This window comes from Arvicanthis niloticus, chromosome 1, assembly GCF_011762505.2.
Source record: "Arvicanthis niloticus isolate mArvNil1 chromosome 1, mArvNil1.pat.X, whole genome shotgun sequence".
In the NCBI taxonomy this organism is placed as follows: domain Eukaryota; kingdom Metazoa; phylum Chordata; class Mammalia; order Rodentia; family Muridae; genus Arvicanthis; species Arvicanthis niloticus.
In genome coordinates this window covers 11,355,410-11,382,112 of record NC_047658.1, presented here as the reverse complement: position 1 = coordinate 11,382,112, position 26,703 = coordinate 11,355,410, and the positions used below count along the sequence as shown (strand labels likewise).

Sequence of the window (26,703 nt, the reverse complement as noted above, 5' to 3'; positions counted from 1 at the left end):
CTGAGGGATAGGACTAGTCTTTGTGACCAGACTGGTCTCAAAGCCTCTGGGGAAGACAAGGCCCATTGCTTGTAGCACAAGCTTACATGGAGTCTCTGGGACTGGTGGGCATTTTGAAGAATCTGTCTATTGACAGGTGAGTACCTGTTTGGTGACAGCCCACATACAGGGGCTGGCCAGGCCTTACACAGTGCTGTCCTTTCACCTTTTCCTGTGGCAAAGGTGACAAGCAGTGGGGTGATGGACATTTGGAGAATAAGAATGTGGGGCTCCCAGGTACTCACCCCACCAAAGTTGCGAAAGCGCTGCAGGACCTCTTGGTTAAAGAAGCAGGCTTGGGCTGGGTCTGCCAGGGCCTGGTCCAAGAGGTGGTCAATGAAATAGATGCCTGGCTCCACAGTCAGCACCATGCCTGGCTCCAGGTGCCTTGCCGTACGCAGGCTTCTCAAGCCAGGTTCATCGATGCGCTCTACACCCTGTAGAGGGAGGAAACAAGTGGGGGAACCCAACTGTTAGTCCCAGGGCTGGCTACCAGGTCACTGCCTCATTGAGAGGCAGCCAGACAGGGTTGGCTCCAGTGAAGTCTAACCCTGTTGTTTCTGGGCCACCCAACCCTTCTGCCCTCTGCACATACCTCCATATTCGGCTACCCTCAGATCTGCCTAAGGACATCGATAATGCATACATGCAGGGCAAGCTGCCCAGGTAGGCCTAAGACTGGCTTGGTGTCTGGCTGCTCGGGCCCTTCTGCAGGTCAGTAACCAAACCACAGAAGCCAGAAAAGCTCTTAGGAGGTTGCTTGGCTTGCAGGGCCTTGTCTTTACTTCCAGGCAACTCAAGTGGAAATGGCTGGTCCTGGCTAAGTCAACCTTTCTGATAGAGGAAGGGACAGGTGCTGACATCAGGACGGGCCTGTTACCACCTGTACTGGCTTGTGTCCTAGCCTATACCTGGGCCTTGGGAAACAGTGGCCTTATGACCATTGAAGGACCTAGTGATCATTGCTTTCTGCGGAGGCTCTGCTCCTCCCCCAGCTCCCCGGGGCACCCTCTGGCCTCTGGACAGGGCCTCTGAGCAAGTGGGCAGCAAGTAAGCTTTCTGGTTAGGATCTGAGTTTGCCCTGCCCTACTTGTGGCTCCTCCAAGGACGCCCAGCTGCTGGAGACAGAGCTGTCATTTCTGACTGTTTGAGGGCCAAGAACATCAGACTTCAATTAGTGGTTCATGTAAGGTAACTACAAACAGGCTGGCTCAGCCTCCAAGGCTGGGCACAGTAAGGAGGGCTGTGGCTGGGATTACGTGAGGGTAGGGACGGCCACTATGACCTGGTGTGAGCAGGCCAGGATAGAGGTGGTGATAGGACACAAAGCACCATGCTGCTTGTGTGTCATGCTCTGGGCAGAACCCTGGCTGGTGCCATTATCAGCCTTACAACACTTGCCTCTGGACCAGCAAGCTTGAAGGCTCTGGGGTGGAGAATGCTCCTCAGAAGGCCCCAGGCCTCTGCTCAGGTTGCTCAGATGAGAGGTGTCCTGTCAAGGGCAGGAGCCTGCTTCCTCTGCGTGCTGTACTAGGCCTTTGCTCCAGAAGTTTTCAGCTACCCCTGAGAGCCTGTACCTTCTTTGGCATCTCTTACCTGTCCCGTCCCTTCATGCTACATCCTAAGTTGTCCCTTCTTTGTAAGCCGCGGCTGTGCAAGCCTGCTGAAGGTCAAGGCCTGACCCAGGTCATGGTTGGTTGGGTTTTTAGTTTGTTTTGTTTTGGCGATGGAACTCAGGTTTTGAGCATGCTAGGCAAGTGTTTTGTCACTGAGCTTAAACCTAGTGGGCCCATTCTATCCTGTTCCATGGGTGTGTAGGGGCACAGCTTCCTGCCACCTAGGAAAGTGTAGGACCATTACTCCAGCTGGGATCAGGGGATACTTACTATAAAGAGTTTGCACTGAGGGCTAAAGGATACCTGTCTGAGCCAACACTCTTTCAGAGCTGTAGCTCCTAGGGTCTGCTAGGATGGGGATTACAGGCTAGCCTCCAATGGACAGAGCAGAAGTGACTACATGCCCAGGATGGGGACAGTATGGGTTCCCTCCTCTTGGTCACGGATGCCAGCTATGCTGGGTGTGTGTGTGTGTGTGTGTGTGTGTGTGTGTGTGAGAGAGAGAGAGAGAGAGAGAGAGAGAGAGAGAGAGAGAGAGAGAGAGAGAGAGACCATGTCTGCTTCTCTGCCTGGGCAGAGGGCTCATTGAGGCCTCAACTTGTACTGGACTCTGAGAAGAGACCCAGATGTGTCTGTCTGTAGGCCTGAAATAAAACAAATGACTTTTATAGGAAAAGCCATATTTTTTCCACAGTGTTTATCTGTCAGAAGAATAGACCGAGCACAAAGAGCTGCTTACTGGAAAAGATGAAAACAGTTTGCTGCCAATTTTCTTTGGTGGAAAAAAAGGACTGTGGCGACTAATGAATAAGGAACCTCAACTAACAATGTCTGGAAGGGCCTGCTCTTGGCTCCCTGCACACAATAGGATGAACAGAAATTAGGAAATTAAAACTGATTTTGTTTCTCCAAATTTAACTGTTTACACTTGAGAAAAAATAATTGAATAATAATGCTTCTCTTTTGCAATCTTCCCTTCCCCCAAATCATTCTTAGTGCTTTCAAAATACCCCACAGCCAAGAGGCTGGGTCTAGTCTTGGCTAACTGGCTGGTGGGCCCCAGGGTGTGCACCAATTGCACAATCAGCCCCCTGCACGGTAGGCACCAGGCCAGGCTGGGCAGCAGGGACAGGCCCTGAGGGGCTATAGCCACCTGCCCAGCAGGGCTTCTCAGGAGACCCCAGGGACCCTCTGGGTGGTCCTTTGAGAGCTGGTGGTAAAAGAGGGAGAGGAAGCCCTGTCTGAAGATACCTTTTAAGCCTTCCTCTCCTTCCAGTGGCCCAGGAGGGAGAGGATGAGCCAGCTAGGGAGTAGGAAAGGGGTCTGCTGCTGAGCTTCTGAAGGCGGAGGTAAGTTTAAGTGAAGAACATGTGGGGTTTGGTATAACTGTCTATGAGACTTGGCTGCAGTTCCATATCTTTTGGGGACCCTGTGCACAGATACAACCAACAAAGCACATGTCTTGGGGCCTTTAGGGAGAGGCACCTACCTTCAAGCCTGAGGCCTGTGCAGCTAGCTACTGGGGTAGTTCACTCATTTACCCACCCTGTCGTGTCCTGAACCCCAATTTGTGTATCATGGGGAGACCCATTCCTCCTGTTCCATTATATCCCCAGCAAACCCCCCTTCCCCCCCCAAGAAACTCCCAAACGAACTCACTTTACTCCAGTAAGGGCCAGGCTCGGTGAGGCCACCAAGCACACTTACCTCAGGGTAGCCTCCCACATCATGCACATCTAGGCCCAGAAAGTGGCCAAGTCCATGTGGCATGAATACTGCTCCCAGGTGGACCTGGAGCATGGCATCCACACTGCCACTCAGGAGGCCAATGCGTGTCAGTTCTTCCAGGTGGATACGGTCAGCCAGCCGGTGCATATCAGGCCACCAGACACCTGTGGTTTAAGGAGGCTGTGGTAAGTCAGGGCTCCAGAGACAAGGGGTGAGTGTGATACAGCCCAGGTTGCTTTTGAAGCTCAGGGCCCTGAGACTGCATCATCACACTGTGGGGTCAAGCTTCTGCCTCTCAAAGCCAGGGGGTCTGGTTCTGTCCACTCAAGAGCAGATATGAATGGCTCAGGCTCAAAGGAGGCTTCAGAGATTCATCCTAGGCTTTGCTATTGGAGGTGGGGCAGGAAAGGGCTGGAGCCTGGGAGAAGGCATCCCTGTACACCCAAGAATGGCTGACTCAGTCTGGAAATTGCTGTGGGCACAAAGGTTTCTGGGTGAAGGTACAGCTGGCGTGGTCTCACCCTCTGGTGGGCCTGCATGTCTAAGCCCAGGCTACTAATCAAATCATCCCTACCCCATGTTTCTGGAGCAAAGGTCACTGTGGGGAGCCTCCTCTGCTGGCTAGTTTTATGCCAACTTAGCACAGGCTACAGTTACCTTAAGAAGATGCCTCCATAAGATCAGGCTGGAGGCAAGCATGTAGGACATTTTCTTAATTAGTGATTGATGGGGGAGGGCCCAGACCATTGTGGGTGGGGTCATCTTTGGGCTGATGGTTCTGGGTTCCATAAGAAACAAGTCAGTAAGCAGCACTCCTCCATGGGTTCTGCATCAGCTCCTGCCTCTGGGTTCCTGCCTTGGCTTCCCTCAACAAACTTATATATAAACCAAATAAACCCTTTCTCCCCAGGTTGGCCATGGTGCTTTATCACAGCCACAGAAACCTTAACTAAGACACCCTCCAGGCACATAGCTTCAGGGGCCAGGTGGGTTCTGTGGGTCTAAGGCTTAAGGACAGAAAGTATCACTGTTTGGACTAACAGGGAGGCCCCTGTTGGGCTTCAGGCAGTATCAGGGGCTGTCTTGCCTGCTGTAGAGACCCCCTTCAGCTACTCTCTAGAGAGACTACTAGACAAAGACCCTAGGCCTAGGAAGTCTTCAGCTCTGACCCCAAAGGCTGAGCTTAGATCACAGCAGTACACTGTCCAGAGGGTAGTCAGCATAGCCCTTACAGCACTCCCAGTCACGTTCAACCCTGTATCTAGAACTTCAGCTCCCAAAGGCCTCCCAGCTATGTCCTGCTCTGGCTGAGAACCAGATGTGCCCTCAACTACTCCACACCTTGATGATCAAGCTGTAAGAGAAGAAGGCTGGGGACCCTATGTAGTTGAAGGCTCTATAGCATTGGTTCTGAATCTGTGGGTCTCAATGGTTGGAGGTCAATGACCCTTTCACAGGGGTTACCTAAGACCACCTGCATATCAGATATTTACAATTCATGATAGTAAAATTAGTTATGAAGTAGCAGTGAAAAGGATTTTATGGCTGGGGTCACCACAACATGAGGAACTGTATTAAAGGTTTGCAGCATTAGGAAGGTTGAGAACCAGTGTTCTATTGGATCCTGAACTGGAAAGGGCCAGGCCTAGAAACTCAGATTGCTGAGCCTCCATGGCTGATTGAAGCTGGGTAAGGACCCCCTTCCTTGCCAGACATGGTCCCTAGCAAGGCTGGCAGTATGGGGTTTTGAGCAGGTGGTGCAGCTGCAGGGCTAGTTCATAGTGTGCTATGTGACATGGCTGAAGTTGTTGAGATGGGAGATGTTTGTCTCTGAGGCTGAACCAGCCTTCCTAGGGTCTACAATCTGCTACCAGGCAGTCCTGAGGTGATTCTGGTTACTGCTGCCTCACATCTGGGGGCCTCCTGGACATACATAGATCCTTGGCTGACCCAGTCTGTACCCTTGTGGATGAGGCCTTAGGTAACTGGAATCCCAGCTGTTGTTTGTGCTGTGACCTAGGCAAGTTTTCCTGATTGCCTGAGCCACAGGTGCTGCCTCTGTCCAAGAGCCACAAAGCTGGCCCCAGAAAGCTGGCTCTAGTCTTGTGTCTCCAGGGCACTCTCCACTAATGATCTGTCACTTATGACCAGCCAAAGTTTCAGCACTCTGGCCATCATGCTCTAGAAATGTGAGTCAGTCTGTACCACCTCTGGCTGCTGCTCTTTCCTAGGACCCAAGTGGCCAGGCCTGGATAGTTCTGCTCTCCCCACTGGCCCCACTCCTGGAGGACTCTTCGGAGACCAGGTTGCCTTTCTGCTCTAGAAGCACATGTTACTCACTGGGGCCTTGGCCTTGGTTTAAGCTATCCTCGAGGTGTCCCAGCATCCAAGTTGCCTCTCTGAAGGCATTCCTCATCCCCAGTGGTGCTGTACACAACCTGATAACATCTCATCCTCATCAGAATGGTAGTGTCCCCTGTGATACCCCAGGACTTGGCTTGGCAGAGCATGTGCTCCTCAGGTCCGTATGTTCTGAATTCAGGTCCTACAAGTGTCTAAAGAGCTGTGTTCACTCAGCCCCAAGTCAGCCCAGCACAGGGAGCCTAGAAAACGTTTTCCCTGAGTGGGGGCCTTCCTTAGTCACCAAAGAAAGCAAAAGCCTGGACCTGAACAGGTGGGGTTTTAGCCTTGCTCTGTGCCTGGCACTTGCAGAGTATGAAGAGCCTCCAGGAAACAGTCTGCCTCCCAGCCTGGCTATGCCTGGCTGAGCCTCAACTGAGAAGGGGCATCAGGTAGACCCCATGCTTCATGGTGGCTCCTACGGGGGGTGTTGGCACTTGCCCAGACATAGGGCCTGGGCCCCTGGGCCTCTGTCTTCCTTGCTTGCACAGCTCTCTTGGCTGTAAGTGGGGGCTTTCTTTGTGCCTGTGTGTGGTTGTGACAGTGATTAAACCTCCAGCGACTTGGCCTCAGCATCTGGCACCAGTGGTAGTTATGACACCCATGGTTGGGGCAGGGCCCCTGAAATGTGTGAGGGTTGCCTTCCTCAGCAAGACTGTGGCTGGGCACAAGCCACTCCTGGGCTCCTTTCACCCAAGCCTATAGACACCTTGACGGCCCAGGTCCTGAGCTGGGGGGCATCCCTGGATTTCAGCAGGCCCACTCTAGATATTATAGTACCCTTTATGGATGGGGGATGCTGCCTTGCTCGCCTACCTAATCCCATTAGTGCTGCTAAATCTCACTCTGGCTTTCTAGAACTCTCAGAGGCATGGTGGGCCATGGTAGCAGCATCTTGCTCCCTACTGGGGAGCAGCTACACCAGGGTGTCAACAGACAAACCTGTATCCCTCCTGTGGTCTCTTCTTTGTGTGCGCTTCCCACCTGCAGGTCCAGTGGCTCAGATGACTCTTCAAGCTTCGATTCCTCATCTTGAGCCTTTGGTTAAGAGACTTTTTCTAGGAAGTCCTCGCTAATCGTCCCTTCCTGCTCTACCTAAGCCAATCCTCCGTAGCCCAGCAGGGCAGCAAAGCCTGGACCTGAACAGGTGGGGTTTTAGCCTTGCTCTGTGCCTGGCACTTGCAGAGTATGAAGAGTTAGCAAAGCAGTAGCCTTCCTCATGGCTTTTCACCAACTGGAAATACACAGTCCTGAATTCATAAGTGACCTGTACCCCACACTTGAGATCAGAGCACAGTGTGGGAAGAGTATCCTAGAGGTTAGCTCCTAATAATGATGAGACCTCAGAGAGGAGCTGGGTCCTGTGCCCAGGCTCCAGGATGGGTTTCTGCTGGCCCCATGCTCTACCTGGCTTCCCTTACTAGCACTCCAATGGGCCTGAAGCCTGCTGCTGCTGGAGCCAGGAAAGCCTCGAAGAGCTTCAGCACCATCCATCACAGCCCCAGGCTTCCTGCCCAGAGTGTGACAGCCCTAGGGGGCTCCCAAGCCAAGCCAGGAAGGCAGCAGATCCCCCTCGCCTGCCCCCAGGCTACTTGGTCAGACAAAGAGCTCACTTCATATGTGGACAATGGCCCTCACGGGATGGTTGACGTGGGAGCCAGGCCTGTGGGGTGTGGGAGCAAAGGCATAAAGCCCAGGTCTCAGGGCAGGCCCTGGGAGCTACAGTGAGCTAGCTGCATGGCAGGCCAAGTTGGCACCAGGCCCAGGGCCTCTAGCCCAGCCCACCCTGCAGTGTCTACTTCAGGACCTTGGGGACTCATTCACCCTTTAGAGGGGCAGGAAGCAGCATGTGTCCAGGCTGCAGGCGCCTTGATGCTGCTGCTGAAGCGGGGGCTGGAGCTGTCGTATGCATACTTCCTGAAGCTCTTGCTTCTACAGTTTTGAGAGCACACATGCAAGTGCTTGGAGCTAGGCAAAGAGAGCAGGGAGCTTGCCCTCCATCCTACAACCAGTGTGACTGGTGGACCACAGCCTCCAGGTGGCCCTTGTAGGTCTGGCTCCTGCAAAGAGCACCATAGGGTAACATGAGGTCCCTGTACCACTAATGACAGCACAGCCTCCATATTCCTCATCATCTCTAAGGACAAGGACAACAGGAAATCCAGCCACTTCATCTTGCCCTACCTGCCTGTCCAGGTAGGAGGGAGTCAGCTGTTGTGGACACTATCCTGTGCCCCTCTCTACCCCACCTGCTCATCACCTACATTCCTCTCAGCCTCATGCTATCCTGTACACACACACACACACACACACACACACACACACACACACACACACGAGCACACACGAGCACACACGAGGCGGAGGGGAAGGTCGGTCCACACATTTACGACCACAGCAGCTTTCACCAACAACAGCTCAAGCGGGATGTTGTGTGGCGTAGATTGTGGCTGCACAGGATAAGGAGAAACGGTGGGTCCTGGGAAGTGCCTGCCCCAATGCTTGATAGGAGGATTGAAACTTCAAGACCCAGCTGGGTATGGTGGCTCATGCCATTAATCTCCAAGTGATCGGCAGCCTGCACTGCAGCAGCATGGACTGAAGACACCAGAGTCACTTGGAACTTGGACTCCACCCAACTAGGATGAACAGTGTTCTCCCAGGTGCTGGAGTGGCCTGCCCACCCTGCCCACACTCCTGCAGACTCTCCAGTAACCTCCTGGCGAAGCTCACCCCACCCTTACTCTTTGAGTGACAGAGCGTGCTCTTCTTCCTGGCTTAGAACAAGGAGCCAAGGCCTGCATTCTTCAATCCCCTGGGGCTGCTGCTGGTCCATGTGTGTTCTGATCGTTCTCGTTCCTGCCTTTCCCCTGGGCGTCGTTGTGTGATTTCCTGCCTGTCTTTATTTATTCTTCCTTGGAAGGTCTCAGGAAGCAGCCGGGCAGTCTCAGCAGGGCGTTTGTCTTGGCTTAAGAACTGAACCCACAAACCAGGGGCAATTCCACTGAGACGGGCAGGGGGCTGACTTAGCCACTGCCAATTCACCACTATGGTGAGGCGATCTGTCCCCATCTGCTGAGCAGCTTTCTGTGAACACAGGACATTGAGCTCTGCAGGCCAGGCCTATACTGTGTGACCAGACAAAAGTTAGCTTTGCCCTTGTAGACCCTCAGAGTGTCACAGTCTGTGGGAACAGCTGGGGGCTCTGTTCTACCTTCCCACAAGGAATCTTCAAGCCACCAGCATGAGCTCTCCTAGGCCAGGTCTGTGTCTACAATAGCCCAGCATTGACAAGAGTGGGTCTTTGGGGCAGCTCTGCCTTGAGTGGTCTCCATAAGAGCTGAGTCTGGATGATCTTGTCTAGTGACTGCCCCAAGTACTGTGCATAGTGAGGAAAGGAGATCAAGTGGGTGTAGGTATCCAGCCAAAGGCTTCTCTGAGTGCAAGTGAGGCCTGGCTTTGTGACCCTGGCCACTTTCTGGACAACTGGAGTAGGCAGAGCTGGCCAAGCTACTAACTGGTGGTGATGGCCAGTGTCAGCAGGCTTTGCAGTGACCAAGACTCAGTAGCGTAGAGGGATGGAAGCTTGGTGCTCCTGGATGAACAGATGGAGACACACTGCTGCACAGACAAGCAGGACTCCTCTCTTCAGTTTGTCTCCCTTGCATCCACACTCCTGAGGCCTAGCCCCTGCTTCAGCCTCCACTGTGGCATATGGCAGACAATTCTGTGCCCTTCCTTCTTGTGTGGAGGTGGGGTCTGAAGGGCCTGCTCCATGTTCCTATGATGATCACTGCATCATCATGATACGAGTGTGGCTGGGCTCAGGTTTGCCTTGTTAAACAGCAGGCTCTGCTCTGACTAGTGGGAACAGCTTTTTCTGGCCCAACACCCGCATTTAACTGCTGCCTGTAGGGATTTGAAGATACCACCTGATATGACAAAGCCACTGCCTGCTTAACCCGTGTAATGACATAGTTGTCTGCAGAGAGTAGCTTGAGGTTAGTGTCACAGACACTGGATGGCAGAGACCCCAGCGCTCATCCCAGGACTGTGTGTACAGTGGAGGGTCCTCAGTGGGGAGATGGCCCAGTCCTTGGTGGAGTGGCAGTAGTTACACATCATGGGAGACAACATTCCACCCACCTTCCCAGCCTATACCTCTGAAATACTGATCACTTAAACAGTGAGCAAAATGAGCAAAAATGCTTGCCTGCAGAGGCTCCATGCCCCTTAGGTAGCTGTCCCCTGACTTCAGTTTTAAAAGGGACATAAGAAAATAAGACTCCGGCTACAGGTTACCTCTTCTCCCCCCCCCCCCCCCCCCCGGGACTTGATCATAGACCTTAACACAACTGAGAATGCAGGTTCTTGGACTGTTCTGAGTCAAGAGGCTGTGAAGGCCACACTTCCTGTGCTCCAGCACTGCCCTATTGAATCCGAAGAGACATGGTTGCCTTTTGAGCTGCTGTGCCCTGCACCAGCCCAGGTGAGTCAGTCAGTACTGTTGCCCCTTGTAAGACTCTGCTTTCAGATTTTCCTTGTTCTCCTTTTAGGGCATATTGACTTTCTGTCCTGGATGCATCCATCTGTCAAGCTCTGATTCTGCATGCTGAGTGAGGATGGGGGGCTGTAGGGTTGGCTCCTGGCTCCAGTGTCCTCCTGCCATCACAAATCCCTGCAGCTCCTGGCCTCTGATGGGAACTCTGAAGCCTAGTCCACACTGAAGGGCTGTGCTCAACATGGCTCCTCTGAAAATGACGGATATTGAGGTCCCTTCCCTACTGAACGGGGCCCTGAGATCACAATGTAAATCATTCCAACAATGGGAAATGGGGCCACAGGGGACTATTGAGCCAAATGCTGAACCACCAAGTTCTGGGGCTACAACATGCCACATCCTGGGGCTTTACAGTCCTGGGGAGCAAGATCATCTTTTTTGCTTTTCTTTCATTTAAATTTTTTTTTTTTTTAATGGGCAAGTCTGGCCACCAGAGTCCTTAGAGACACTATGAAAATCTAGCTTTCAGGCCTCCCGTGGCCCACCACAGACACGTAGCTTTTTCTTACCACCTCCAGATCACAGAAGAGCTGGATGGCTGCAGCCAGCTCCCTGGCCCTTCAGAAGAGTGTGGATGCCTGGGACCAGAGCTGGCAGAGCCTGCTCTATAGTGGACTCTGTAGTAGGATGGGGAGCTACCCTGCTGGTTGGGGTACAAGGAAACCACAGGGCTAAAGCCCAGTTTGCCAACCAGCATGCCGCTGGGCTGGGGCTGGGGCTGGGGCTGGGGCTGGGGCTGGGGCTGGGGCTGGGGCTGGGGCTGGGGCTGGGGCTGGGGCTGGGGCTGGGGCTGGGGCTGGGGCTGGGGCTTGCATTCTGGGTGCCTTAGGCCCTAATGTGTTGGGGAGATGTCTGGGTTCTCCCTACCCAGGGAGGTCTGGGTTGTCATAGGGCCAGCTGCTTCTCTGAGATGAGGTGGGAGCAGGGAAGCAGGCTTTGAGTACACAGTACTTTGAGCTAGCACCACAAGTTTTCACCTTCAGCCCTCATTGGGGCCTCATGTAGAAGGAAGCGGGGTCTGGGTGCCAGGGCAGGCCATTCTACCTTTCTGGGCCTGTGACCATCCAGTGACCTAACCCTGCTGCTTATAGGCAAAAACGGCAGAGGCCAATGCTTCAGTGGGACATCTATGCCTGGGGTGGTGTGGGTGAATCACCAGGTGGGAGACAGACGGGGCAAGCTGCCCCATGGCCAGATGAAGCCTGGCTGCAACAAGCAGACTTTTAGGTAGCGTCTAGAAGTCATGTGTCCTTAGAGGGCCTGGCCTGGGGGCGAATGGCACCTGAAAGCTGTATTTAGGATGTACACAGGGTGGGCTCAAAATGAGAATTCAGCAGAGCCATACATAGCCCTAAATGCTCCCCTATAGTCTGAGGGACTTATACAAGGCAGACTCCCTGATGCTACTAGGTGAGGCAGGCTGAAACAGCCAATGCCAGAGTTGTAGCTCAATGCTGTGGATGCCAGATCCCATATTTCAACACTGTAGGCTGGGGAGGAAAGCGGATTCATCAAGTAGCATGACCAGTTGTTGAACTAGGACCAGGAGGACCTGAAGGTCCCAGAAGGAAGGCTATAACGTTGGTGTCACTGTTTCCCCTACAGAGAACTGTCATGCAGTGAGATGCGATCGGTAGAGTTTCTAGGGCTCTGTAGGTTGTATGAAGGTACATGGGAAAGACCATACAACGGCAGCCATACAATGGAGAGGGAAGAAGCTGGTTGGATGAAGAGAGGACACCAGGCCCAATACCACCACTGGCACAGGGACAGTGACCATAACAGATAGCTAACACATGCTTGGTGGTCTTAGGTACTTCCTACCATTCAGCTTAGATCTTATGGAGTGCTGTCTCCCCACATACAGGCAAAAACCAGTCCCCATGAGTTGCTTCATGACTCAAGGTCATAGCCTCTGGGTGAGGTTAGAGCTTCCTCTGGAGTTCAAACAGATGCCAGGTTCCAAAGCTGGCCTGGCCTTTCCTCAAGTGGACTCTGTTTTGGGATAAGGCAGGGTACATGTTGCTGTTCCAGTGGCCAGTGTGGGTGGAGGGGCGTGTACAGATATAGGACTAGATCGGACATGGGGTCATGTGGGGTTGAACTTCCAGATCCAGCTCTCTTCCTGTCTGGTGCCAACTCTGTTGTCCTTAAGGATGCTCTGGGGGCGTCATGTCACCTGGAATCTAACTGGCCAAGCATGTGGAATAGATGCAAACAGACTTTAGGATCTGCTTCCTACAGGTGTCTGTTAGTCAGGGTATGTGTCCCATCCTCCCCCCATCTCCCAGCCAGGCCCTGAGCTGGCTCTCCTGCCCCTCACCTGGCTTCATAGTGCTCATGACAGTTCTGCAGCTCCTGAGCACTGCTTCGTAGATGGCCTTCTGGTCCTCTGTGAACTTGCCATTGGCAGGGAAGGAGCAGGTGATGTCAGAAGCAAAGCAGTAGTACTCTCCACCCATGTCGAACAGGCTGTGGGGACAGGACACTGTGAGGCAGGTGGGCAGATGGCCAGAGGTGCCAGCCCCCACACCCCCTTCACTGTTTCTGCTGGGGCCTGGCTGCAGCAGGGAGCTGAGGTCACCTCCTCAGATGTGACTGACATAGAATGTGTCTTTCCAGAAGGGAAAGGAGCTAGACCTCATGGTGCAGGCCTGTCACCTCAGTGACTTGAGAGGTGGAGGTAGGAGGATTGAAACTTTTAAGACTGAGCTGGGTATGGTGGTGCATGACTTTAATCCCAGCATCCAGGAGGCAGAAGCGGGCAGATCTCTAGTTCACAGCCAGCCTAGTTTACAGAGCACGTTCTAGGCAGCGGGTGGGGGAAATCATGATCTGCCTGGCTACAGAGTAAGTTTGAAGCTGGTCTGGAAATTTTGTGAGACCCCCATCTTAGAACAAAGCAGAGAGAGCACAGGCGATATTGCTTAGTAGATTGTGCTAGCCTAGCACATATGAGATCCTAGGTTCAGCCTCCAGAACCACAGGGAAAAAAAACAAAAACAAACAAACAAAAAAAAACGATGGGAAGAGGAGAGTGAGGGAAAGAGCAAGGGAGGGCTGGCTCAGCCTGATCAGGGAAAGCTAAGAAGCATGGCCTTAGCAGCCTTAGTTGTAGGGACCCATTGAGAATAGCAGGAGGACTCACAGCAGGATGGCTAGCTCTCCATTCCCACATGCCAACTGCCTTCCATATGAGCTTGTCTAGAGACTGTCAAGGTGGGGACTTCGCTTGTGCTCAGGATACATTTGCCGCATTTGTCAGTGGGTAGAGCTGCACCAGGCCTTTCTGTTAGGCCCACAAAGATTGGGAGGAACCAGCAAGTTATTGGTGCCTCTGACTCTGTTCTACTGCCTGGTATCATCCTCCCCCTGCTCAGGTAGGATACACGTCTCACCAGTGCCCAAGAGAGGGGCAGAGGAAGTGTCGGAGTAGCTCCCTAGTTAGCAATGCTTTCCTGGGGCTGGATAGAGGGCGCTGCCACATGATCCCCAGGTGGGTGGCTGTGCAGGCTGAGATGGCAAAGGTCTTGCAGTAGAGGAAGCAGAGGCCCAGAGGACCTGAGCCAGTGGAGGCTGGACAATGGTGGAAAACAGCCAGGCCTGCTGGGTCAGGAGAATGGAGATACCACTCTGGATACCATGTGACGGCTCTTGGTACAGCAGAACCCACCTAACAGGTCATGGAGCTCAACACTGCGGACAGAGAATCCTGCCCTGTGCAGCATCTGGGATGAAGCAAAAGGAGGCTTGTGGGTCCAGGCCTGGATTTCAGGACATGGTTCAGTCTCCCATGGCAAGGGTCACCTCAGAATGCCAGAGTGATGAAGGCAAAAAGATGTTCACACAGGGCACCCCTTCCCAATCCAGTCCCCTTTAGCACTCGCAGAAGGGTCATGACATTAATCCCAGTGAACCTGGCTGAGGGACCATGGCCCAGTCTTCCTGCATCAATGGAGGCCACCTCTGCTCAGTGTGCTGGTGCTGGGTGCTGGCCATCCATATCCATCTGCAGCACACACATGCTGGCCGGTCTGAGCCCAGGGTAGATCTAGCTTCCTTTATGAGAGCCTCTCACCCAAATTCCACTCTAATGGTAACCACAAACATTCCAGAAGCTGCCTGTGTGCTAGTATTGAGAGACAGAGCAAGGGAGCAGGGTGGGCCCCTTGCCTTGCATGGAGAGTATGGATTCCAGCCACATGGCTTGCCAGACAGCACTGGCTATTGCATGGCAGCTGATTTAAAAAAACAAAAAACAAAAAACAAAACAAAAAAAAACCCCAATGCTCAGTATGCTTGGACACCATACTGAAATCCAAAGTCCTCGATGAGGCACTTTTTAATCTCCTGACTCTTCTGGTTGCAAAACACCATAAACAGGGTCAACAGTACGGAAAGCAAAGCATAGATAATATCTCAGGTGATTCCTGGGGAGCCACCCTCCAACCCCGAGCATGACTAGGAACTTTGGCTTGGGTCAAAGTCCCTGGAGTGGGGGCCCTGTGTAGTGTAGATTCAAGGAACCTGGGCCTCACTTCAGGAGGACCCACCCAACTTAGTTACAGGAGAGCCATGAAACATGAGTCGCTGGAGACACACCCAGGCATTTGCTCCCTGGGGTGCACTGTGGCCCTTAGGGCCAGAAACTGCTTGTAGGTTTGCTCCTGTGCAGGGTGTGCTCCTCCTTAGACTGGGCACAGGGGACCTCAGCTGGAGGTCTGTGAACACAGACCTAGGAAAGCCTCAGTTGAGGAAGGCAAACATCTCAGTTACCTTGTGTTGACTTGGCCAGTCAACCTTTGGGTCCTCATTTTCCCATCTTTGACATGGGAACGTGTCTCTTGCAAGCTGCAGGTGTGTAAGGGCTCTTGGGGCAGAGGAGGCTGCAGTGAGATACAGGGGTCCCAGTCTTGTGCTGGAGGAAACAACACTTTTATGTAGGCTTTCTGGAGTCAGTAATGCTTCATGGTTTGATGGATTCAGGACATCTGAGAATAAACGACCTGGGCAGACAGGACAGGGCCAGGCACGTGGGGATACTCATTCCTAGGAGGTGCCACATAAAGGGTGACCTGCAATTGCCTCTGGGGAAGAAGAGTCTACTGGTGCTAGTCTAAAGGAAAAACAGAAATGAGCTATTTTTAAAAACCAGGAAGCTCACAAGATGACACAAAATGCTAGAGTCATCTAGAATGGGACAAACAAGATTCTCTGGGGCACAGCAGACTGAACAGAGCTCTCCGAACCTTCCCGAGAACAGAGGTAAGATGGCGGGTGCCGGATGTCTTCAGCCAGCCAGGTTTTCTCCTCCATTGTCAGAAGACTTCAAGTCCTTTTTTTTTTTTTTTTTTTTTTTTTTTTTTTTTTTGTTAAATTCATCCACTTTCTGGAGAAGGAAGTGCACACCCAGCCAGCCAGTTCCATCCTGCCCAGCGACGCTTGGGCACGGGCTTGAGTCTATTTTTGTGTTCTCAGTTCCCCATATTTTCGGCCTTTTTTTTTCCCCCTGTTGTTGTTTATTGTTTTTAAATCCTCCCTCAGTGCTTTTTCATGCATAAGTGATTCCAATTCAAGCCATTTGGAATCCAGGGAAGAAAGCCATCACTTTTATAAATCACCTCCCTCCAGTGTTCAGTCTACTGCGCCTGCTCTTTCCATGCAGAACTATGATAGAGAATTCGGTCACTCTTGGCTCAACCGAGAATTCGAGATCTCCCCTTCCTGGCTGTGTAGGGACACTCACCAGGGACACCTCCATCACTAGCCGAGTGGGTCTGTGTGATAATCTGAGACATCTGGGAGATGACATGTCTTCAAGCAATGTGCTGGCGTCTTTTCCCCACATGTGTTCCTATGGCTGTGGTTCTGGCTGGGATGAACAGTTCTGTCTTCCGCTGGCTCTTCATGGGGCAGCTCCAGGCCTGGGCTACCTGCCACTGCTGGCCCACCCAGACCCTGTCCCGTCCTGCTTAACTCCCTTAGGCCCTGTGCAGGGACCAGCCAGCCCAGAGGCAGAAGGGCTCCGAGGAAAACTCGGCAATGTTTATACAAGGGCCACTTTGTACTCGGCTTGTAGCTTTATTTTAATCTTAGTATGCAGCACACACTCAGCTGCTTCTCACCCAAGACTGACATCTTACATGCACGTGTGTTAAGCATGCTTGCTTTGTGCAGATGCCCCAGTGTGCATCCCAGCCTGGAGGGAGAGAGGTGGGGTTCTGAACAGCAGAATATGCTCATCTACCCAGTCCTCAGCAGGGGATAGAAGGAAGGCAGCTGGCCACTCTGTCTCTGCAGCAGTGCATGTGCCCCAGGCTGGCCACAGTGGGCACCTGCCTCTCTGGTTCACAGGTCAGCTGCACACCCCAGGCTCCCCTCCAGGCCTCTGTGCATGCCAGCCCTCAGGGATGGCCAGCAGCAGCAGAGCCATCCCTCGACTGCTCCCCTTGGTTACAGGTAGACCTATGGAGGAACCCTCTTCCTGTAGAGCCTCTGGGCTAGGTGATCCCCAGAGACTAGGTAGGCAGGGATGGTCCCCCATGCCAGCAGCATATCCCTGTCCCCAAATCCCCAGTGTAGACTGTAATGAGAATAACCCCATGCTGGGGTCCTCCTATGTCTGCAGAGAACTGGCACTGCCCTCTAAGAGATGCCACAGAGATGCACAGCACTGGTACCAGACCAAGCCCCAAGGAAAGCACCATACTGTGGCCTGGACCAGAGGCAGGCACTCAGCTGCTGCCTGCCTCAGCCCTGTGAGCCCAGGGTTGGACACCAGGGCAGTAGCTGTAGTGGGTGGGGGGAGGGGGAAGGAGGAGGCTAGCAGTCATTATCACGCAGACAGCACATGCTTCATTTCACTTTCTGGGTGACCAGAGTCTTGTGATGTCTGTGAGCACTGTCTAGACTAGCGTTTTTTTAAACCATAGGTTGTGACGTCAATGGAGTGGGTGAGACCACAAAACAGTGACAAACTAAATAGAAGGGACAGAAAGCACGTGGGAAGGGCCTCTGCTTATGGCTAGGAGGCATATTGCAAATGTGCTAGTTTGAAGGGTAATGGTCTTCTGAGATGGGACACTGAAGGCCTCGGCCAACTCATCCTGACAGACAGGGCCTTGTGTCTGCAGAACTCTCTCACCCAAAGGCTAGCTTATCTTCCCCCTAGGAAAAGCTCTAGGAGGGGCCCCCTAGTGGTCACCAAGCATCCCTTTGGAAATAACAAGGCTGGGAGGGGATAGGAGTTGAGCCTGGCAGCAGGCAGCTAGCCCTGGATGACATTCTCTAAAGTCTATTGAAATACTAGGCACAGAGAAGATGAACCTTGGATTTACCACCACCACCACCACCACCACCACCACCACCACCACCACCACCACCACACCCCTTTACTCCAGGCCTTCTGCATCAGGGGAAGGGCCCTGGGCACAGATTCACTCTGCCTGCGGCCACAATTGGCAGCCTGACACACAACTAGAGCAGGCACAATCATCTTATCCAATGCAGACTCATGAGATGTAGGGTCTGCTAAAGCCCTTAGTATCTGCAGCCCTGGGCTGAGAATTGGCTTGCCTGTGATGGCAACAGCTCTGCAAGACAGCCTGACTCCAGCTGTGACCCAGATGGAGTGACAGCAGCACAGAACTGGGGGCCATTAAGTACTAACTGTCCTGGGATGAAACTACCCTCATTTCTCTGGGTTTTGGTGACCTCTGGACATGGCCATTACCAGAGCAGGGAGACAGACGAGGCTGGAGGCCACAGCAGGGATGGAAGGGAGGGGCATTAGCGAGCTGCTAAGTGCAGGGCTAGGACAGGCCTGTCCCTAGGTGGACTGCAGGCCCACCTCCCACACCCCAGGTCAGCACAACAAACTACAACCCAGACGACCTGGCTGAGTCCTGAGGCTACACTGCCCTCTTCTGGCCAGTGCTGGAAAGCCCTGTACACCATCAGCTAGACCTGGAGCACATGTGCTCTAATAGGTTTGGAGATGGGCATGGCACCTCTTATTCTTATAGGGTGGCAAGCAGCTGAGGAGACATGTCCCACCTGCTTCCAAAATCTGAGCCCCCACTGAGGAGACATCATCTACTGTTTGGGGTGAGCTTGCATAGGTGTCAGGGGAAGCAGGTGGGAGACTGCACAAGAGTGACTCAACCTGGGATGCCCTGCTTCCTGGTGGGTTTAGGCACAGTTGATACTTTTAAGTTGGCCAAGGTACAGCTTTTGTCTGTGGGCTTAGATGCCCATAGTCTGAACAGACTGTGAGAGGGCTCAGAGGGGTATCTGAGGACCACTCCTTACCCAGAGCCAGTGGGCCATGGCTCCTTCCCTGCTTCTCTAGGCCAGATGTGTTTGCAGCCACTTGCCTGGAGCTAGAGGCAATGTGGAGCATCTTCTGTGGCCTCCCACTCAGGAAGGGCCTCCTGTGATCTTGTCAACACCATCCTTTATTATGAACAAGCTGGAAACACCAACAAGACTGCCACACTTGGCAAGCTGGGTCATCAAAACCCTGCCTGCTTGCCTTGAAAAGGAAAACAAAATGCAGCCGATGCTTCCTGAGGGAGGTGACCTGACCAGAGGGTTCAGGGGGAACTCCAGGGGCACAGCTGGAAGGTGCTCTGGGAGCCAACAGGAAAACTCTGGAGAGGCTTAAGAGCAGCCACAGGCCATGTACAGGCCTCATGGCACTGAACTGAGCTGACGAGAGGCCCAGACTCTGAAGCCACACATATTCCCATGCCTTCCCTAGGATCCACACAGAGCAGCTGAGTATGGGATCTGGCTCAGAGAAACAGGAAGGGACCTGGGAGCTACTGGCTGGATGTGGGATGGCCTGAAGCTCTTGGCTGACAAACTTGATCTGCAGCACAGACCAGCCTGGGCAACATCTAGACCTCACGTGTGACGACCATAGCCCACAGCTAAGTGGCCTTAGTTGACTCTCAGCTCCACCTAAGGTTTACATGAGCAGGCATAGTGGTGTATGCCTGTAATCCAAGCACTTGGGAGGCCATGGCAGGAGTTGGGGGGTACTGCTATAAATTAAGGCCAGCCTGGGCTACAGTGTGAGACCCTAGTTAAACCATTTAAAAAATTGTCCAAATAAAGTAGGCCTGATTTGTGTTTTGCCCTAGCCCAGGGCTGGAAAATGCACTTCAGAGACACAGAAGGCCGGAAGAAGTCCAGCCCGTCTGGCTTTGCAGTTCTGCCTCAGCTTTCATGACTCCAACCCCTTGGAGCCAGGTGGTCTAAGACCCCCATAGACAGAAATACCCTGAGGTGGCAGGGAGGAGCCTCTTGGTTCCTCGTGTATTTCTGTGGGTATATGCTGAGAAGTGTGGGTGCACTCACCCCCGGACTGAAAGAGACTGAAGGGGCTGTCACTTGGCTCTGAACCAGCTCTGACCCCTAAAGAGCCCCATTGCTGTTAACAGATCTTTCTTGTCAAAAGCTAGGTAGAGCCCAGAGCCCATGCCTATGCTTGGTGCCTGGAACACATGCCCTGTCCTGGGGGACACCCAGCTTTGGGACAGCCTCCAGTTCACACACATACTCTGTATGATGATGAAGCATCGTGGCCTTATGTTAGGATAACAGTGTGCTTTATTATTTACCAAACACGCTAGGTGCTTGGCAGATCAATTTCAATAAAACAATGGATTATAAATGCCGCCAGCAATCTGGCAGTAGCAGTAATCAACAAAACATGTTCTAAATGCTGCATAATAAATTGACTATAATAAACTCATAATGATTCCACTGGCTACATTTCAAAGTTAGCACTAGAAAAACAAAATCACCAATTTGAGTTTGGCATGAACGCCCCTGGGTTTCCTCAGATCACTTCTGTCCACAGCTGTATCAGGAGATGCAGGTGCCACATGCTGCCCATGAGGGCTGAGGTCACAGCAGACGGGCCATGGAGAGGCCCAAGGTATATAGGCCCTGGCTGGCCCCTTCCCATCTCTGGGATTCCCAGAAATGCAGGTAGGGCTGGCCTTCTTACAGGGCAAGAACCCCCTTTTGGACAGATAAAGCAGAAAGTGAAGTAGCTGCTTCCTCTGGGGTGTGCTGAACTCAGGAAGAGTCGAGTTCACAGCCAAAGTGGGCTCTAACCAGAGGTCCCCCGGGATGGCAGGGACCACAGCCTCTGTCCCAGGACTGGGTTCTAGCACCCTGTCCTCTGATCCTAGCCACCATAGGCCAGAGCCAGAGAGCATCAGAAAAGCTCTTGGAATTTGTGGTTTAGGTCAAAGTGTCAGCTCCTTAGAGGCTGAGGCAGGAGAATTTAATCAAGTCCTGCCTGGAAGACTTAGTAAGAATGTCTCAAAATAACAAGTGAGAAGAGGGCTGGCAGCACTTGAGAATATGCCAAACATGCTTAAGGCCCAGCTATAGGGAGTGCCAGGAGGCCTGGGTGAGGGGTAGAGGTCACAGAAGGGGAAGCTTGATGCCATCACAGCCTGACGAGACCAGGTGGCCTCCCTGGCTGCCTTTGGCTCCACCATGGCCTACAAGGGAGGGCCTATTCGTCTCTTCCTTGTCAGTGCTGAGGCAAATCTGAGGCAGCCAGCCCTATCCTCGATCCCTATGACCACGAATGCACCCAGCACCCTGCTGTGTCTCAGCCACTCCAGCCCTAGCCAGCACCCAACTGAGCCGACTGGAGACGGCTCTCACAGCTCCCAGGCCCACACATGGCCACTATTCCGAGACTGTGCAGACATTTGCTTTGTGGATTTGTGCTGCTGGCAAGCCAGGGAGACTCACACTAACTGCGGTCCTGTATGTAGGCCCTCATGGAGGAGGTGGGGTGGCAATGACTGGCAGTCCTAAAAGCTGGTGTCCAGGGTTCTTCTAGTCCCCTCTCTTCCTGGCTCCCGCTTGGTTTATTGGTTTGGGCCCCAGGAGGAGGTCTTTATCAGGCACCCCTGCTCCTCATATACCCTTTCTGAAATTATCATGGGGAGTCCTGACATGTGTGTTATCTCCACTCACAGATAGGTAAACTGAGGCATAGGCAGAAGTTTTCCTTACAGGAAGCTGAGTGGCTTGAATGTCTTAGTTGCTGAGCCCTGTGGCAGACTGGCCGGTCATGTGCCACATGGACCCTGGGATTGAGTGCTTGTCTCGTAGTTGGTAGTCACTACTCAAAGCACGGAGTCTTTCTCTACTGCTCCTTATCTGTCTGTCCATGCACTGTGCTAGGTAGACACGGGCTCCCAGGACCTGCAGCAGGGCCAAAGCCATACAGGAGCAGTTATCACAGGAACCCAAGGCTTGGGGATGAGTGTAGCAAGTGGCTGAGAAGAAAACTGATGGTCAGAGTATGCTGTGCCATTGCCAAGAAGCCCAAACGACATCTAGGAACCAGCCAGGCGTGGTGGTTTATGCCTGTAATCCCAGCACCTGGGAGGCAGAAGCAGGAGGATTGCTAAGTTCTTGACCAGCTCTAGCTAGACTTTCTATCAACAAAACAAAACCCAAACAGATATTTAAGGAGTAGGCAGGACAGGAGCCCTCCGCTCAGCTGATGCTCACGTCACATCTAAGGCTGAGGTAAGACGGCTGTGCAGCTTGTGAGCAAGCTCCAGACTTTAAGGCGGCCCTTAGCAGCCCAGGGTGGCTTGAACCAGCCCTGGGCAATGTCTGCTGGGAATCATGGAGTGACCATCAGGAACAGCTGTATCAGTGAGTGCAGATCCCTCCAAGCCCAGGGATGGCAGTCCAGTATGCTCTGCCCACATCTGGCCTATGTGGCCTCGTGAGGAACTGAGGGTATGGCAGAGCCAAAGCAATGGCTGTGTATGGTGAGGAGCCCAGTGGGCAAGGATGATAGGTTTTAGGGTGGGGAGCACCAAACACAGGGAACTAAATGGTTGGAAAGGACAGCCTGGAAGAAGCTGGGGGAAAAAACTCCCCACCCCCTTCACAGGAAACTACTTGAAGTCTTGTTGGCACTCTGCCTCGTGATGTTTGTTTATAGGGTGCAGGTCTTAGGCCTGGAGAAGTTAGAAATTAGGCTGACAGCTATAGCAGAGAAATCTGGGCTGAACGCAGGCCCAAGGCTTTGCTGTGGCTAGCCTTCTTGGGAGACGGGCCCAGAGGCCTCTAGCTGACCCAGATGTGGACCATCTACCTTTGTCCTGGCTATTCATGCGCACAGTGGGGTGACAGCAGCTCAGCCTCACTTACCAAATATCTCCATCCTTGATCGTCCGGTCATTGGGGGCTCCCGCATGGCCGTAATGCAGCACAGCCGCGTTCTCACCGCTGTAGAGAGCCACAGAGGGTAGTTAAGGGCACGCTGTCACCCAGCAGGCCCTGGGGGCTGAACCAGGCCCACGGCCAGGAGTAGAGGAGCATGGTGTCCCTGTCTGACAGAGAGCTGGGAGCAGCTCCTTGGGTCTGACAGCTGCCTTCTGGGCTGACAGTGTAGGCAGCACATGCAAAGATCAGAGGCTCATTGGCCTGGAGAAGGGCTGAAGGCAGGGAGGTTTCACAGGAAGGGTGCTGGCAGTCTCTGGAACATCTTGGTCCTATTCAGGACCAGCGGCTCCTTGTTCCCTGTTCTATGCAGCTATCCTAATGAGCTATCCTTTAGGAAGAACTTACAAGTCTGTCCAAAGGGAGGGGCACCTGGGTGTAATATTTATGGCTCCATTCGGGAGTCTCAGGAATCATAAAAGTAGAAATAATGATTTTTCCCTCTATCCACCAGAGAAGCACATTTCCAAGAGCTGGGATGCTCGGATGTATTATTCATGTGTAAGGATGCTCACTCGCATCTCACATCAGCAAGAGCGCCGACCTCTGTCCAGGCTGCACAGGGACCAGGCTGGAAGGACAGAGCTTGGGAGACTAGCTTGGGTCAGCCCAGACACAAGAGGCTACCTACACCTATGATGAGAGACGGTTCAGACTGACAAGCAAGCTCTGCTTTTACAGATACGGTCACACCTGCAACCAGCCACTCACACAGCTATGCATGCCCTGAGAGCACAGCAATGCAGTCAAAGCCAGTGGCTGTCCCTATGGCCATGGTTAGTTCTACAATGTATTTACGCTAAAGCATATCCCATCATGTGCAGATGACACAGCCTCAGTGTGCCACAGAGACACCCACCCAGAGCCCAACATCTGCCTCCCACCATGCACACACTCCTATAAAAGGGCTCAATACTACAGTCCCTTTACTGACACAGCTTCATCCATGTTTTACTCCATACAGCAATCCACCCATTTGCTACATGCTACTTGTAGTCTACCCTGTTTGTCTTATGCTATGGTGCACATATGTGATGGGGCAGGGAGTGCCAGGAGTAGAGGGCTAGATGACTTCCAGGCACTGGTTGGGGCACAGGAGTGAGCAAGTGCCCCTGAGCTAAGGGTTAGGAAGATGGAGTACTCCCTCTTGCATGTCCTCCCATGAGCCCTGGGCCCAAGACTTACCTGCAGCAGATACAGGTGTAAGAGGTGTGGCGCATGCCACCCCTAGAGTAACAATAGTGCTGGAACAGGCTGTGGAGAGAGAGAGAGAGAGAGAGAGAGAGAGAGAGAGAGAGAGAGAGAGAGAGAGAGATAGAGAGATAGAGAGAGAGAGAGAGGTTACTGGAGTCTATACAGCCTTGTTCTTTGAATGCAGATCCCCTACATGGACCTGCTTCTGCCATACCCCCGAGCAGGCTGGAGTTCCCCAGTGAGTGTGAGCAGACCCTGGAGCACAGACCTTTCTGGGAGAGCTTGCCAGCTACACAGTCAGGTCTCCTAGGCAAGCAGAACACTGGAGCTTGACCCCTGGGAGACAAGCTGGGATGAGGGACACGCTTGTATAGTGCTTGGAGGGGTCTCCTTGTGAGTCTGTGACTGGAGCATGGCTGAGGAACAGCACGCCCCAGGGCTATCCTGGACTGCCAAGAGAGTGCTGTGTGGATGGGATGGCAGGGCGGGTGTAAGTGGGCAAGGCAGGGCAACCTCCAGGGAGGTGGGAAGGTCTTGGGGGTAGGCTCCTGCTTGAGAAAGCAATAAGCCAGCTGGGAAACACTCACACCTTAAACATGTAGGCCAACAGTAAGGGCTGAAAGGACGGATGGGCCTGACCCCAGTGCCAAGGTCTGCCTTTGGGGAGAGGGCTATCATTACAGTGTGCACAGTGACAAGGAGGGCAGGAAGTGGTCCAGCTTTCTACAAAGCTCAGCAATGAGAATACTGGGACCCCTTGGGCAGCCTCAGGAGGCTGTCCAGATGAGGATGGACCAGACCTGTCATATCAGAAGGCTGAACTCTCAGTGGGCACAGTGGTATACACCTGTAACCCCAGCCCCTGGGACACTGAGGCAGGAGGACTACTATGAGTTCAAAATAAGCTTGGGATACATGTCAAAATCCTGTCTTCAAAAATCCAAAACCAACCAAACAAGAACAAACACAAGACATCTAGGGCTGGAGGGAAGGCTCAGACTGAGCTGCAAGCTGTTTTTTCAGTGTGGTTCTAGAATCCACATCAGAAGGCTCAAAACTGTCTGAAACTTCACCTTCAGGAGACAGACACCTTCATCTGACCTCCATGGGCACCAGGCACACAAGTGGTACACATACATACATACATACATACATACATACATACATACATGCATACATGCAGGCTGGTAAAGCACTCATATACATACTTAAAACCAAAAATCACCCTCCCCTACCCCCTGGACAATTCCTCACTAAGAAGTCTTGACTGGTCTGGAACTCTAGACCAGGCTGGCCTTGAACTCACAGAGATCTCCCTGCCTCTCCTTCCTGAGTGTTGAGACTAAAAGCAAGCTCCATCAGCCTGACTTTTTTTTTTTTTTTTTAAATAAAGAAAGCTGAGTCCTAGGGAGGCTGCACTGCCCAGAGCTTTAGAATACCCCCCTTAGGCCCCCGCCCCCCCCCCATGTGCCTTGGACCTCAGCATTAGGACGTAACAGGTCCAGTCTCTGCAGACCATAGCTGGTAAGGGGATGATGGTAGAGAGCTGCTTTTACTTCATCCCAGAGGCTCCAGCATATTCTCCCTGCTGGTCTCTGACTCAACCCTGCCCCAACAAGCCAGCCTAGGGGATCTTATCCTGCCTACTGTCACCTGCAGAGTGCCAAAGGCAGCCCATGGGCACACTGAGAGGCAGCCCTGCCTGCCCTGCACGTTCTAGGCCTGTTTTGGAAAGTGTCTGTGTGGAGGAGTTTAATCTTCTAGGCACCGTAAACACAAATTATGTATAATTGTTATGATTGGGTATTAAGTAGTTGTTATGCAGAAACGGTTCCACTGGATTCGATCGGCTTTCAGACTTGCCTTGAAAAACCTCCCAGGATAATTGGGTGTCTTACAAATGAAATGTTTCCTCAGCACAAAAGATTTGAGGAGCTGGGGAAGGTGGGGAGACACTCACTCCTTCCCTTAGCTGGTCCCATAGTCACAGTGGGAGCATAGAGACCACGAGCAGTCAGACCTTAGTCGAGAGCTCATCCCTAGAACTCCACCTGCCCTGGGCAGTCAGCCTCTACTACGAATCCCTGACAGACAGGCAGCCCCAGAAACAGCCCCTCTCTGTACGCACGCTTTTAGGGCACCCATAGAGTTTCAGTGCTCCTAAGCTTTTGGAAACTTGGTTCTTTCACAAACATCAGGGGGCCACATGGCCATGTTCACAGGGGTGGGGACAGGTGACTTATATATGACCACAGGTGCTACTGAGATTGTCTGGCTTCAGAAAGGATAGGCAGAAGGACAGCCATGCCACTGGCATACATGTATAGGCAGCAAACACATTTCACCAGATGGAGCCTGGGACCTAATCTCAGCAGAGACAACCAACCGTCCTTGTATCCTTGGCTTCTGTGGAAGAAAAAAAGCAATGCCCAATAGGAGGCATGGTTTATAGTCATGTCTAACAGAAAGGTAAGGAAGACCCAGTTTTCAACAGTAAGCCTCAGCCCAACACTGGCCATCTTCCAGTTACAAGCAGGAGTTCCATGGAGGAGAATCACCCCCATGCAGAACATCCACCCCAAAGTGAGTCTGCTCCTCTTCTCACTGGACAGTGACATGTTTTGTTCTAAATGATTGGACACCTGGTGGCTAGCTGTTGCTGGTATTTTGGGAGGCCATGGGACCTTTGGAACATGGGGCCTGCTGGTGGACACAGGCTAACTGGGAGTGGGCCTAAGATAATCCACCCTACTCTGAGTCCAGTTCTCCACCTGCTGATCCTCCAAGATGAGAGAGATGCCGTCCAATCCTCCCGAGGTCACGGCTGGAGCTGTTCTTGTTGCAAGCCTTTTCTGCCACAGTGGGCTGATAGTCCCTGCACTGTGA

General features: G+C 52.8%; 1 protein-coding gene across 1 annotated transcript in view; it reads right to left on the bottom strand.

Moving 5' to 3' along the window:
- Pepd (peptidase D) overlaps positions 1-26,703 on the bottom strand; it is a 128,313-nt gene that overhangs the window by 586 nt on the left and 101,024 nt on the right. The window contains exons 10-14 of the mRNA XM_034518070.2: positions 23,809-23,877; positions 22,552-22,629; positions 12,668-12,816; positions 3,363-3,547; positions 285-476 (exon numbers count right to left, since the gene is read on the bottom strand). Coding sequence (XP_034373961.1) covers positions 285-476; positions 3,363-3,547; positions 12,668-12,816; positions 22,552-22,629; positions 23,809-23,877 — 673 coding nt within the window. The remainder of the gene's footprint in view (positions 1-284; positions 477-3,362; positions 3,548-12,667; positions 12,817-22,551; positions 22,630-23,808; positions 23,878-26,703) is intronic.